Source organism: Natrix helvetica (genome assembly GCF_964273705.1).
Source record: "Natrix helvetica genome assembly, chromosome: 14".
NCBI lineage: Eukaryota > Metazoa > Chordata > Lepidosauria > Squamata > Natricidae > Natrix > Natrix helvetica.
Genome location: NC_138564.1, coordinates 10697463 through 10710998, shown reverse-complemented (window position 1 = coordinate 10710998; position 13536 = coordinate 10697463). Strand labels below are relative to the sequence as shown.

Here is a 13536-nt window from a genome sequence, read left to right as displayed (position 1 = left end):
TCCCTCCCTCTCTCTCTCTCTTTCTCTCTCTCTCTCTCTCTCTCGGCACAATGAGAATATCTACCTGGCCTGGATGATTGAGTCTCCATTAATACATTGCAGGGGCATCAAACTCAAGGCCCGCGGGCCGGATGCGGCCCACAAAGGGCTTAAATCTGGCCCGTGGGCCAGCCTGGAAATAGCAGAGGGCCGGCCCGTGGTGCCTCTGGCAGCCAAAACAGGGTGCGGCCCCTTATGCCCTGTTTTCGACCTGGTCGGCCTCCTGCAGCACCCTGCCAGCTAAAATGAGGCACTAGGGGCCAAGGCGTGCCCCCCCCCCCTTTGCCCCGTTTTGGGTGACAGGTTGCTACAGGAGGGCGTCCATCCTGTGTTCCCCTACCCCTACCCCTTGGCCGTGGAGGAGAACTACAATGCCGATCTGGCCCTCGAAGAAATCCAGATTGACACCCCTGATATATTGCATTACACCATTTTTTAAAAAAACAAAATTGACCGAGTTGCTTGGATGGGCAATGAGACCTCCTCAGAGTAACAAATTTCGGTCCCATTTGCCATAAATCAACCTTTCAGATACCTTTGGCCTGGATGTCCGAATCCTCATGGACATATTCATCAATGTAGGTAGTTCCTCAACTTACAACCATTCATATCGTGGCCGTTCAAAGTTACGACAGCACTGGTGTCGATGGGGGAGGGGGGGAAGTGCGGTCCCCGCACTTAAAACAACCGTCCCGTTTTCCGCAGGATGACATGATCAAAATTTAAGTGCTGGGCCACTGACTTGTACATATGACGGTTGCAGCATCCCAGGGTCACATGATTGCAGTTGTGACCTTCCTGCCCTTCAACAAAGTCAACATTTGACAGTTGCAGCTGTAGTGATTCGCTTAACAACCGTGGCCAGAAAGAAAAAAAAAAGAAGGTAAAAATTAGGCCCGATTCACTGAACAACCAACTTGCTTAACCATGGGAATTCTGATTCTGATTGTAAGTTGAGGACTACCTTAAAGGCTTACCTGCTTTATGAGTTTAGGGTCAGTGTCCATGCAGGATTCATGTACAGAATGATGTCCAGGGCACGTCTTGAGTAGCGTTGGTGTCCAGTTAGCGAATCCAGAAAAAGGAACATTATTTTACCAAGTGTATACCGAATAAACCACATTGGCACTGAAGAAGCAAAACCAGCTCTGGATTTCCCCGCGCAAAAGCAAATATAGTTAATTCTCCCTTTTCCCAACGGGCCACCCATAGTCCCAAACTTCCAACAATCACCCTTGTTCATTATGTTACGGGAAACAGCCAGCCACGCCGGGACATCTGCTTAGGGCGTCCTTGAGATGCCAGCAGTATCTCACGGAAGCCGACGGGACACTTGAATACCGTTCTTCCTCCCTTGATTCCGACCACCATCCCCCACCCCCTCCCTGTCATTGTCAAGCTGCGAGCCAAGAAGGAACGTAGGGGACAGTGGGAATCGGTCTTGGCGGTTGGGCTGGAAGCAAAAATAAGAAAGTTTAATGACGAGTGGAAGCTTCTAAGATCCGCCTTTTCAGAGAGAATGCCTGCCAGCCTCTGCCCTACCCTGCTCTCATTGTGTCCTTCAACGCTTGCATGTCTACCTCTGTCCTTTCCTGCAACACCACCTTGTCTCCCCACTTCCACCCACCCCCAAGTGGTTGTCCTCTGGCTGAAACGGTCACAGTCCCTAAACTAACACCATAACTTCCCACCTGATCCTGATCTGCACGTGGATTCTTCTCCTGACTAAAATAGCTGCTCACGGATCTCCCCAAAAAGGTACGTGGCTCAGGGCTCAAGTCTCAGTACGAGGTGCAGGTCGCGTGGGACGCCCAAACGCACGTGGTCTTAGCAGAACGATCCTTCCAATCCGGTGTAGCTTCTACGGGATGGTGTCAGGTGCCAAGCCACCAGACCCACACACGTAGAGTTCAAACTAGCTACCGTATTCTTCGGAGTATAAGACGCACCAATGTCCCCGTTTTCCGTCAGCTTCAGCAGTCGCGGGTAGGCCACTTCGTAGCTCTCGAAGCTCTCCCCTTTCGACTTGGTCCTCTTCTCTGCCTTGTGCACTGAGGGAAAGTTGGGCTGGCTCTTTAGGATACGGGGCCGGTGGGGTTGATTTCCCCAGCAAAAAAAAACGGACCGCCCGGCCAAAAGGTAGCACCCACTGGGGTTGTTACCGTTACTGGACATACACACCCATGTCCAATTACCGTATTTTTCAGACTATAAGACACACCAGTATAAGACGCACCCAGATTTTGAAGAGGTAAATTGAAAAAAAAAAGTTTTTGCACTATGCACGCCTTGTTTTTTGTGAAAAACGGGGCATGCAGAGAGTTTTGCAAAAACGAGCAAAAAACGGCCTGTTTTTCACCAAAATGCCCCCCCCCTTTTTTTTTTTTGACCAAAACAGGGCATGCATAGCCTTTAGGAGGTTGTAGAGTACTCCTGGGGGCCGGGGTGGGCAAAAACGAGCAAAAATCGGTCCATTTTTCGCTCTGCACGTCCATTTTTGTGAAGGGGCGGGGTTTCAGGAGTATTCAGCGTATAAGACACAGCCAGATTTTCACCTTCTCCTTTGGGGGAAAAAGGTGTGTCTCATACTCCAAAAAATACGGTACTTTATTGCTCCATGCCTGTTTTACAGGAATCTTCCCAGACTGGCAAATTCAGCTGGGAAAAAGCCAGATGTAGCTGAAAGGCATGCAAGGGGATTCAGAACTTGCCCTCTTGTCTTTACCTAATGACTTCATGCTACTTCCCTGTTTGATCCTTCCTCTACTTTGTCGCTCTCCCAACGGGTGGATCGATTTTGGCAAAATCCCGGGTTGGTGTGATTGTGTGTGTGAATGAAACGAAACCAATTAACCTTCCCTCCCTCTTCTTTGAGTTTGAGAGAATCTGAAGGCTGCCATCTTGAGAATACTTTTCATGGTGGGAGTGTAGAAGCGTGTTTAAAAATAAAGTAAAACACAGCCAGTCCTCGACTTATGACCACAACCCAACCGCAACCTCCGTCTCTTCAGTGAGTCGATCATAAGGGAGTCACGCCCGTTTTAACCACCTATTTTTTTTCCACACTTGCTGAGCCAATGACCAGGACACTTAAGGGAGCCACCTTGTCCATTAGTCAAACCTAGTTGATTTTGCTTGTCGGAAGACAGCTGGAAACGGAGAGCATGTGACGCAACCGTTGTAAGTACAGCACAAGTTCCCAAGCTCACAGGACTGGGAATGATGCGAAGGTTGTAAGTCCGAGGATCTGTTTGCAAGTTGCTTTTGTTTCAGCACGTCCATAACTTTGAACAGTTGCTAAATAAACAGTCATAAGTCAAGGACAAGGGTGGCTCGGTGACTAAGACGCTGAGCTTGTCGATCAGAAAGGTCGGTAGTGCGGCAGTTCGAATCCCTAGCGCCGCGTAACGGAGTGAGCTCCCGTGACTTGTCCCAGCTTCTGCCAACCTAGCAGTTCGAAAGCACGTAAAAAAAATGCAAGTAGAAAAATAGGGACCGCCTTTGGTGGGAAGGGTGGGAAGGGAACATATACGTATATATGTATCTATTTATTATAATTTTAATTTGTTGTATTTTGATACGGACTGTACACCGCCCCGAGTCCCTTTCGGGAGAGGGGGCGGTCTATAAGCGCTAAGAAATAAATAAATAAATAAATAATAACAGCGTTCCGTCCGCCTTCGGCGTTGAGTCATGCCGGCCACATGACCACGGAGACGTCTTCGGACAGCGCTGGCTCTTCGGCTTTGAAACGGAGATGAGCACTGCTCTCCTAGAGTCAGGAACGACTAGCACATAACGTGCATGAGGGGAACCTTTACCTAAGTCAAGGACTAGGAAAGAATGAATTAGTTCAGCAGCTCACGGCAAAGAAGCATTGTGGGAAGGCAATGTCTCTTAACTTACGGTGGGTGGACTTCAACTCCCAGAATCCCCCAGCCAGCATTGAGAGAAAACACCAATATTTAAGGAGGGGAAGTTTTTACTCTCTTCCCCAGACTTAAAGCATGAATAGAAAGGAATAAAATTAGTTCCAGGATTAAGTAAGCATCCAATGATACTTAGATGGCCAAAGAATCTGATTGAAAGAAATGAAGTCCCTTTTGGGAGAAGGGGCGGTCTATAAATACGAGAAAATAATAATAATAATAATAACTTATTCTATAGTAGCAATCTCTTAACGCCTAAGGATGTATTTTGGGGACTAATTATTCCAAATCTCTAGAAATGTGACTAGTAAATGCCAAAAATGCCTTTTTTTTAAACATGCCTTCAGATATTCTATTTTTAAAAAGAAAAAACCAAACAGCATTTTCGTAATTGTCCAGTTAGGTTCATTGGAATATCCATTTACACTGGCTATAGTAAGGTGTTGTTTTTTTTTTAATTGCTTAAAATTCTCCAGTGCCAGGGAGCTAGGGACATGCCATAGATACTTTGTCGTTCAAACAATGCAAATAAGTTATCATTTCCCCTGTTAATATCAAAGCAGGTAGGGCCCCGATCGTCTTCACTTGCAGTAAAAATAAATAAAAATAAACCCACATCATCCTAATCCGAGCCCAATGCATAAAGTTTTTTGCCGAAACGCTGACTAATAATATACCTTGTGCAAGATCACACCGTTTTATTGCTGCAATAACAATATATTGCTTATCGGATAAAATTTATGCAGTCGTGTGTTGCCGAATTAGACCCACCAAAGCCACCTGATGAGACTAATAAGTTTTTGTAGTGCAGCACTTCACATCTATACGCAATAACTACAACTCCCTCCTGCCTGGCTGTTGACAGTCTCCAGTCACCCCAAAGGTGGGCCAAAGCCCAAACATTTCGAACTGTCGCAGCGCTAACTTAACCCGTCCACGGGATCCATGCCTCCCGCGGAATTGAAATTTCAAGGAGCTACGCCCCCACTAGACCTCTTCCCAAAGTTGTGGCGTTGCCAGTATAGAGGAGATAGGGACTCTTCAAGTTGCAACCATTCGTTTAACAGCGAGAGTGAGAGCAGCCCTGGGAAGAAAGGACGGGCACCTCGCGCTTCCAACCTTTACGCTGTAGCGTCCCTGCGCTCAGGTGATCCTAACTGGGCGCGACTCACTTAAAAGACTGCCTTGCTTAGGGGTGAACGTTCTGGTGCACCGGTGTGGTCGTAAGTCGAGGACTGCCTCCATGCGGTGAGTCTTTTAAGAATGGTTCGGAAATTCCCCCACCTGGCCTATCAACTTAATCAAGTAGCTGGAAACCTTGAAGGATGCTGGCAAATAATAACCCTGCGCCAGTTTTTTTACCCGCCCCGGGTCAAAATTTAACCAACTAGTAGAACCTGGTCCTTGTGTGTTTGTTGTGTGTTTGTTGTGTATACTGGAACTCCCACAGTTGTCCCCTATTGCCTTTTCCCTTGTGTTCTTCTTTTCGCAACGAATCTTGTTGCGCAGCCCACTTCGGCTCTTAACAATCCGTAGGCAACTTTGCTCCGCAAACTCCTGCTCCTTGCCAGGGTCTCTTGGCAGCAGCCCCAAAGGGTGCCAGAGCCAATACTGTCCGGACCATCCCCCGTAGTCCTCGTTTAGCGACTGCCTCGTCTCCCAGCCCCGACGACGCTGGCGAACAAATCGATCCCCTGCCCTCCTCCGCCCTCCCCTAGTCTTGGCACCGTTGAGCACCTCGGGAGTGTAAAACGAAGCAAATGTGCGATCCGACCATCGGCCCCGCGTGGCGGTTTTAAGCAAGCGACTGCTTCGCTGAGCGACTTAACGGCCCCAGTGGTGGTCGTTAAACAAGGACAACCCACCCACCCCAATTATTTGCTGCCCGCATTCCTACACCTGGCGAAAACGCAAGTGATGGTCTTTTTAAAACACATATATATATATGTTTTATGTCGGTCACCCTTGGCTAGGAACGACGGTGACTTTTGCCAGCATCTATGACTCGCTGGCTCACTTGACCACAGATGACCCCCACCTAAGTGGGGTTTGACCCATACCGTTGTGCCCGTTCTCACGTCCAGCCCGATTGCTGGCGGAAGGCGGCCATTCATTCCCCCCCCACCCCCATTTCACAGATGACCTGCTGAGGCTCAGGGTGGGGCGGGAGGGAGGTAAGTCGGTAGCAAAGCTTAGAACCACGCAACCCGCGCATGCACGGGCCGTCACGCGTGTGCATGTGTGTTTGTGTGTACCTTCCAAATCGGGACCCGCTCATATTCCCACATTCCCCCCACCCCACCCCTCACCCCAACTCTCCATCGTATCTTTAGCTCCTTCGGGCCCGCTCCCTTTCCCTTCCCCACGCCCCAAAGGTTCACGCACGAGCCAGCCAGCTCCCATCCCCTCCCGCTTTCCCTGTGCCTGTCGGGTCAGGCTCACTTGTATGGAAAGTGTGCTCTGTCTCTTTAAATGTGAAAGGGGGGGGTGGAAACCCCCACTCTCATCCCTTTGCAAGGCTATGGAGAGAAAATGCTAGAATCATGCAAGATCATGACTAGAAAGCACCATCTCTGAGTAGCCACCGAATCTTTTGGAGTACCCGAGAGAAAGCCAGAGCGCTCTCTCGCTCTCTCTCTCTTTTTTTTTCCCTTCCCTTCTTCGTTTTTTTTTCTCCTGCTCCCCCCCGCTTTTTTTTTTCTCCTTTCCTTTCTTTCCCCTCCTCCTCCTAGAGGCTGCAGCCATCCAGGCAGAAAATGCTCCTCCGGAGCAGATAGCGGAGTTCAGAGAGGTGTAAGGTGGTGGTGGTGGGGTGGGGAGGAGAAGAAGAAGAAGAAGAAGAGAGAAAGAGGAGGTGTGGGGGGTGAAGAGAAAAAAAAAAGGAAGGGGGAAAAAAAAAGAGAGAGAGAGAGAGAGAGAGAAAAGCCCAGGCTGGACAAGGGAATGAGGCAAATCCTTATTCCTCTTTGCAAAGGCAGCCGGAACGGGAGCAGCGTTTTTCCTAGCCATGGAAACCATTTTTTTAAAGCGGTTATTTGGGTGCAACGTCCACAGCCAGCGCTACTGAGGAGCCCGCTCACAGCTCTGCAGTGCTCGGCGGCGGCTGCGTTCCCGATGCTCTTTTGGGTACCGATGTGAATTTCTCGGAGGTTAAGCCCCCCCCCTTCCCCACCTCCAAAAAAAAAAGAAGAAGAAGAAGAAGGGGGGAAAGAGAGAGAAGGAGGCAAAGAGGAAGGCAAGGATAACCTGCCAGGAAATTCCGAAGGCAGCATCCCCCCACTTTAAAGCCATCGTCCGCTGACGAGAAGGAGAAGAAGGAAGAAAGGAAGAAGGAGAAGGAGGAAAAAAATAAAGAAAGGAGGCTGCAATGTGCTTCTCCGTTCGTGTTGTGCCACCGCCGCGATTGCTGTGGGGTCTATAAAGCGCCTCGGAGCTAAACTATGCATTTCAAACAGCCGGGCTTATGTGAAAAGCAGGGTGAGCGCAAGGCTGCCGGCGAAGAACGAGCACAAGCGGACTTTCTCCTTCTTTTTATCCATTTCTGCAGGATCATGTATTCATAAGGGATGAGGCGGGCCAAGGGGAGCGCAGGCCTGAACTGCGGCCTACTCATTCGGTCGAGAATCAGGCCCTCCACTACAGGAACCGAGAAGCCTTTGCCACAATCAAATCAGCATCATTGGTAAGCCGCTACCACACCCCTTGCCCTGTTGTCTCTCTCCTCTCTCTCTCTCTCTCTCTCTCTCTCGTTCCCCCTCTCATCCTCTTCCCCATCACCCCATCTCCTACTCCAGTCTAGGGAAGAGGGAGGGGGGGCTCAGTCCTTTCTCCTCTTCCCCCACCCCAAAGACCCTCCATTCCCTCCCACCCACCCACCCATTTTATTTTCTTGCAAAAAAAATTATTCCTTCTTTTTCTTCCTTTCCTCCCATCCACCCCTCTCTCCCCTTCCTCCTGGGGGCAAGGAGGAGGAGGAGGAAGGGGGTGTTGGCATAGCAACCAGATATTGCAAAAAAAAATGATGATGATGATGGGGACCGGGCGGGGGTCGGCAACGGGAAGAGTGGGGGGGGCGCGGCGGCGTTCGGTGCCATGCGGATTATTTTTTCTCTCTCTCTTTTTATGTGTGTGTGTGTGTGTGCAAATCCTCCCTTCAGCAGCGCCGGGAGTTTTCTCTCTTGCAGCGAGGTTTCCCCCCCTCCCCACCACCACCACCACCGTGGAAGCAGGGAGGGCGAAGGGGAAGGGGCTTGGGGGTGGGGGGGAAGAGGGGCTCTGGCTAGGGATGGGTGTAAAAAAGGACGGATGCGTGCATGCCTGTTGGTGAGGGTGGAGCTTGCACACGCACACGAGACTGTGAATCTGTGTGCTTGTCTAATCTATCCATCCATCCTTCCATCCATCCATCTATCTAATCTCTCTCTCTTTCTAACCGCCTCTAATTGGTTCGCTCCAAATCGCATCCATTTTTTGGGGGGGGTGGGAGCATTATCTGTCTGGGGTGGGGGTGGGGCAGCGAGGGGGGTGGGGCCCGGCCGACTTCGAAGTATCGATGATTATCATTTTAATTTGAACGAGCGGGGGGAAGCGGGGGGTGGGGTGGGTGGGGTGGGGGGACAGCTGGCTACGCTCAGCCCCAGGATGGCGAGCGAGAAAGCTCGTTGCATTTCATTCGATAATACTCCGGCGGCGGGCGGGCAGGCGATCGTACCGTTGGCAAGCAAATGGCATTGGTCTCATGTGTGTGTGTGTGTGTGTGTGTGTGTGTGTGTGTGTGTCCCTGGCTTTTTTTTTTTTCTAAAGAGATGGGAGAGGGTGTAGGGGCTAGCAAAGGTGTGTGTGTATAAATCATTTAGTATTTCAGCAATATATATATATATATATATATATATATATATATATATATATATATATATATATATATATATATATATATATATATATATATATATATATATATATATATATATATATATATATATATATATATATATATATATATATATATATATATATATATATATATATATATATATATATATATATATATATATATATATATATATATATATATATATATATATATAGGTGGAGGGTGTTTTCTCCTGAAAATGGGAGGCTGGAGGAGGAGGAGGGCGAGCGAGGCTGGTAGCAACAGCGGGAGTGGAATTTCTACTCTAGCAAATGTGGTTGCTAACGCTGCCTTTGTAGTAGGAAAAGGGGTGTGTACCGATGGAGTGGAAGGTCTGGGCTCCCCCCTCCCCGCCATCCTCACCTCCCCTTCTCTCTCTCTCTCTCTCCTCTCCTCTCTCTCTCTCTCACACACACACACACACGCTCACACAGATAGGCAGAGCAAGGGATGCAAAAAAAAAAACCCACCCCGAAATCCCCTGGACCAGAAGGGTAGCCAGCAGCCCGATATGTTTCGTTCCTTTCCTCTCTCTCTCTCTCTCTCTCTTTTTTTTTCCCACCCTTCTCTCTTTTTCTCTCTCTCTTTTCCCCCCTCCTCCATGCAAAACGCTAAGAAATCATTTAGTATTTCAGCCAAATCTCGGTATTAGAGGTCACATGGGCAGAGAGAGAGAGAGAGAGGGAGAGAGAGAGAGAGAGATATTTAGAAGGTGCCCAGCATTTGGGCAGTAGCATTTGCTGCCTGCCATTATGACATCATCCGGAGCCAGCCCAGAAATTACAATGGTTAACCCTTCTCCTGGTTTTTTTTTCTTTCTCCTCTTGCCTTGCATCTGAATGATGCTTTTTTTCCCCCTTCCTTCCTTCCTTCCTTCCTTCCTTCCTTCCTTCCTTCCTTCCTCCCTCCTTCATTGCTGTCTCCCCTCCATAGCGCATCTGTCTCTCCCCCCGCTACAAGCCCACCCCACCCCACCCCGTTTGCTGCTTTTGCTGCCGCTGCTTTTCCAGCACATCAAAGCCGCTTGCTGGGAGCCCTGGCGGGAGTCGAGGCGGGCGGGCGAAGGAATGGGCAGGCATCGTGGGAAGTCCTTTCGCCTGGGTGCTGGAAACCCGGGGAGTTACGGCATTGCTCACGCGCCTTCCTGGCACCGAGCCCAGGATGGGTGTGTGTGTGTGTGTGTGTGTGTGTGTGTGTGTGTGTGTGTGCATCTCCCTCCCTCCCTCTCTCTCTCTCTCTCTCTCTTTGTAGGGTAGTGTGTTTCCCCCTCTATGGCACAAGGGAAGTGCCAACTTAGCGGTTGACCTCAATGCATGGCAAGTCTCTAGGCTTCCCCCAGCTGCTTCAAATGGGCTTTTCCCCCACCCACCCACCCACCCCTATATAATAATACCTTGATGGGGTAGAAGCCTCTCTTACTACGAAGCTGGCTACCTTCCAGCGGAAGTTACTACGAGTCCACCTCCGTGGATTTTTCTCTTGCCTTAGTTGGAGAGGGGCTAGCTGGGCAATCCTTTTAGGCAGCTGAAGCCAAAAAAAAGCACCCTCCTGTGAATAGGACAGGAGGCATGGCACGTTGGCACAGCCCTTCAACCCCACCGTTCCTGAGCTTGGGAGAACATCCTCCTAAGTCCTGTCCGAAGCCCATCCCCGTTGGGGTTGGGCAAACGCTGCCGAACCCTCAGGCCAAAGGTGGTCAGATGAGGGGCGTCCAGTAGGGCTGGCTTGCATTCTCTTCTCCTTTCTCCCCCCCCTCCCCTCTCCCCATGTGGACATATTTATTTATTTCATCCATTATGTCCCACGTTTTCAGCCGCCCCTTCTCTTTAGCGGTGTGCTAAACAGGAGGCATCTTTGCAGAGTCACCGTCTTTTTCGGACAGCCTCAAAAGGGGGATTTTTATTTTTATTTTATTTTTAAAATTGGCCAGACTCTAGACAACGTCCAAGGCCCTATTTGTGGTGGGACAGAGAGGACCACTGCCATGGAGCCTGAAGTGGGGGAAGGGGTGTCCCCGTGACTCTATGAGAATAAAATCTGGTTAACCCTTGTCATTAGAACAACTAATCAGTGGAACAGAAGTTGCCTCCAGAAGTTGTGAATGCCCCAACATTGGAAGTCTTTAAGAAGGTGTTGGATAACCATTTGTCTGAAACAGTATAGGGTTTCCTGCCCAGGCAGGGGGTTGGACTAGAAGACCTCCAAGGTCCCTTCCAACTCTGCTATTGTATTGTATTGCATTCCCACTCAACGGTGGTTTTTCTCCAAAGGTGCGCTTTTCTTTTTTTCCCCAAGGAGCAGCTGGACTTTCTGGTTTTCCTTCGAAGGCGTTTCGCTTCTCACCCAGAGAAGCTTCTCAGGTTCTGAAGAACTGCACCGAGAACCGAAGTAGCTTCTGGGATGAGAAGCGAAAGGTCTTCGAAGGAAAACCAGAAAGTCCAGTGATCTCTTGAAAACAAAAAAAAAAGCACCTTTGGGACAACCATGATGACTTGAGAATCTCCATAGACTCGATGGTGGTTTATTTGATCATAAACCATACAATGATCAGCCGTGGGTCACAGAGTGCCCTGATCGGTCTCCAATCAGGATCACCTCCAAGGCGACACGCATGTCATTCCGATGACACGATAACCCCTTGGTTGCAGGAACTGGGGATGTCCAGTTTAATGAAAAGAAGGACTAAGGGGAGACAGGATAGCAGTCTTCCGATATCTCAGGGATTGCCACAAAGAAGAGGGAGTCAAGCTATTCTCCAAGGCACCTGAGGGTAGAACAAGAAGCAATGGGTGGAAACTAATCAAGGAGAGAAGCAATTTAGAACTGAGGAGGAATTTCCTGACAGTGAGACCAATTAATCAATGGAACAACTTGCCTCCAGAAGCTATAAATGCTCCCACACTGGAAGTCTTTAAGAAGAGGTTGGATAGCCATTTGTCTGAAACAGTAGGGTCTCCTGCCTAGGCAGGGGGTTGGACTAGAAGACCTCCAAGGTCCTTTCCAACTCTGTCATTCTATTCTATTCTATTCAACAGAACACATCTTACAGTAGAACAAATGCCAGGATAAAATATTGCATTCAGTTTTGGTCACCACGATGTAAAAAAGATGTGGAGACTCTAGAAAGAGTGCAGAGAAGAGCAACAAAGATGATTAGGGGACTGGAGGTTAAAACATATGAAGAACGGTTGCTGGAATTGGGTATGTCTAGTTTAATAGAAAGAAGGACTAGGGGAGACATGATAGCAGTGTTCCAATATCTCAGGGGTTGCCCCAAAGAAGAGGGAGTCAACCTATTCTCCAAGGCACCTGAAGGCAGGACAAGTAGCAATGGATGGAAACTAATCAAGGAGAGAAGCAACTTAGAACTGAGGAGAAACTTCCTGACAGTGAGGACAATTAATCAGTTGGAACAACTTGCCTCCAGAAGTTGTGAATGCTCCAACACTGGAAGTCTTTAAGAAGATGTTGGATAGCGATTTGTCTGAAGTGGTATAGGGTTTCTTGTCTAGGCAGGGGGTTGGACTAGAAGACCTCCAAGGTCCCTTTGAACTGTTATTCTCTTCTAAAACTTACTAGAAGGGTAGATCTACCTCATTAAAAATGTCTTCTGAAGCCATTCTGGGACCACGAGAGGTGGTCTTCAAAGCCTCCATTAATTCTTCATAAGGGGATATGCTTCTTACCTGTTGAAGAGTGTTCCTCTTCAGGATTTCAGCTCACCTGGGAAGGGATATGACAAAGTAACTTTGCTTGGCTTTCTCTTCCCCTGGGGACACTCGTGTTCTTGGAGGCCTTAATTGGACCAGGTGACTTTGGAGTTGTGGGCTGCATATTTCTGCATCATTCTTACTCCCCGTCTTCACCTCCCCTCCCACCTACCCCTTGGCTGCCAGGTTTCCATCCAACCTTCTTCATAATTCTCAATTTTTCTGGAGGCAAGTTGTTCCACTGGTGAATTGTTCTCAGTGTCAGGAAAATTCTTCTTAGTTCTCAGTTGTTTTTCTCCTTCTCCACCCATCGCTTCTTCTCCTGCCTTTAGGCGCTTTGGAGAATAGCTTGACTCCCTCTTCTTGAGGGCAGCCCCTGAGAGAGATTAGATTAACAGAGTTCGAAGGGACCTTGTAGGTCACCTAGTCTAACACGCCCACCCAAGCAGGAGACCCTAAGACCCTACACCATTTCTGACAGATGGCAGTCCAGTCTCTTCTTGAAAGCTTCCAGGGATGAAGCTCCCACAACCTCTGTTCCATGGGTTGGTTGTTTTCCCTGTCAGGAAATTTCTCCTTATTTCCAGGTTGAATCTCTCCTTGATCAGTTTCCATCCGTTATTCCTTGTCTGGCCTTTGGGTGCCTTGGAAAATAGCTTGACCCCCTTCCTCTCTGCAGCAGTCCCTTAAATATTGGAAGATTCTATCATGTCTCCCCTGGTCCTTCTCTTCGCTAGACTAGCCATGCCCAGTTCCTGCAACTGTTCATTGTATGTTTTAGCCTCCAGTCCCCTGATTATCTTTGTTGTTCTTCTCTGTACTCTTTCTAGAGTTTCATCATCTTTTTTATAGTGTGGTGACCAAAACTAGGTGCAGTATTCTAGGTGTTATCTTACTAAGGCTTTATAGAGTGGTATTAGCACCTCCCTTGATCTTGATTGTATCC

At 48.7% G+C, this 13536-nt stretch overlaps 1 protein-coding gene across 7 annotated transcripts in view; it reads left to right on the top strand.

The window, feature by feature from the left end:
* TAOK3 (TAO kinase 3) overlaps window positions 1–13536 on the top strand; it is a 75629-nt gene that overhangs the window by 40546 nt on the left and 21547 nt on the right. For 6 of the 7 annotated variants that reach the window (XM_081966780.1, XM_081966779.1, XM_081966783.1 and 3 more), the window contains one exon: window positions 7516–7650. The exons of the other annotated variant lie outside the window; for it this stretch is intronic. In XM_081966780.1, coding sequence (XP_081822906.1) covers window positions 7516–7650 — 135 coding nt within the window. The remainder of the gene's footprint in view (window positions 1–7515; window positions 7651–13536) is intronic. 7 annotated transcript variants of the gene reach the window in all.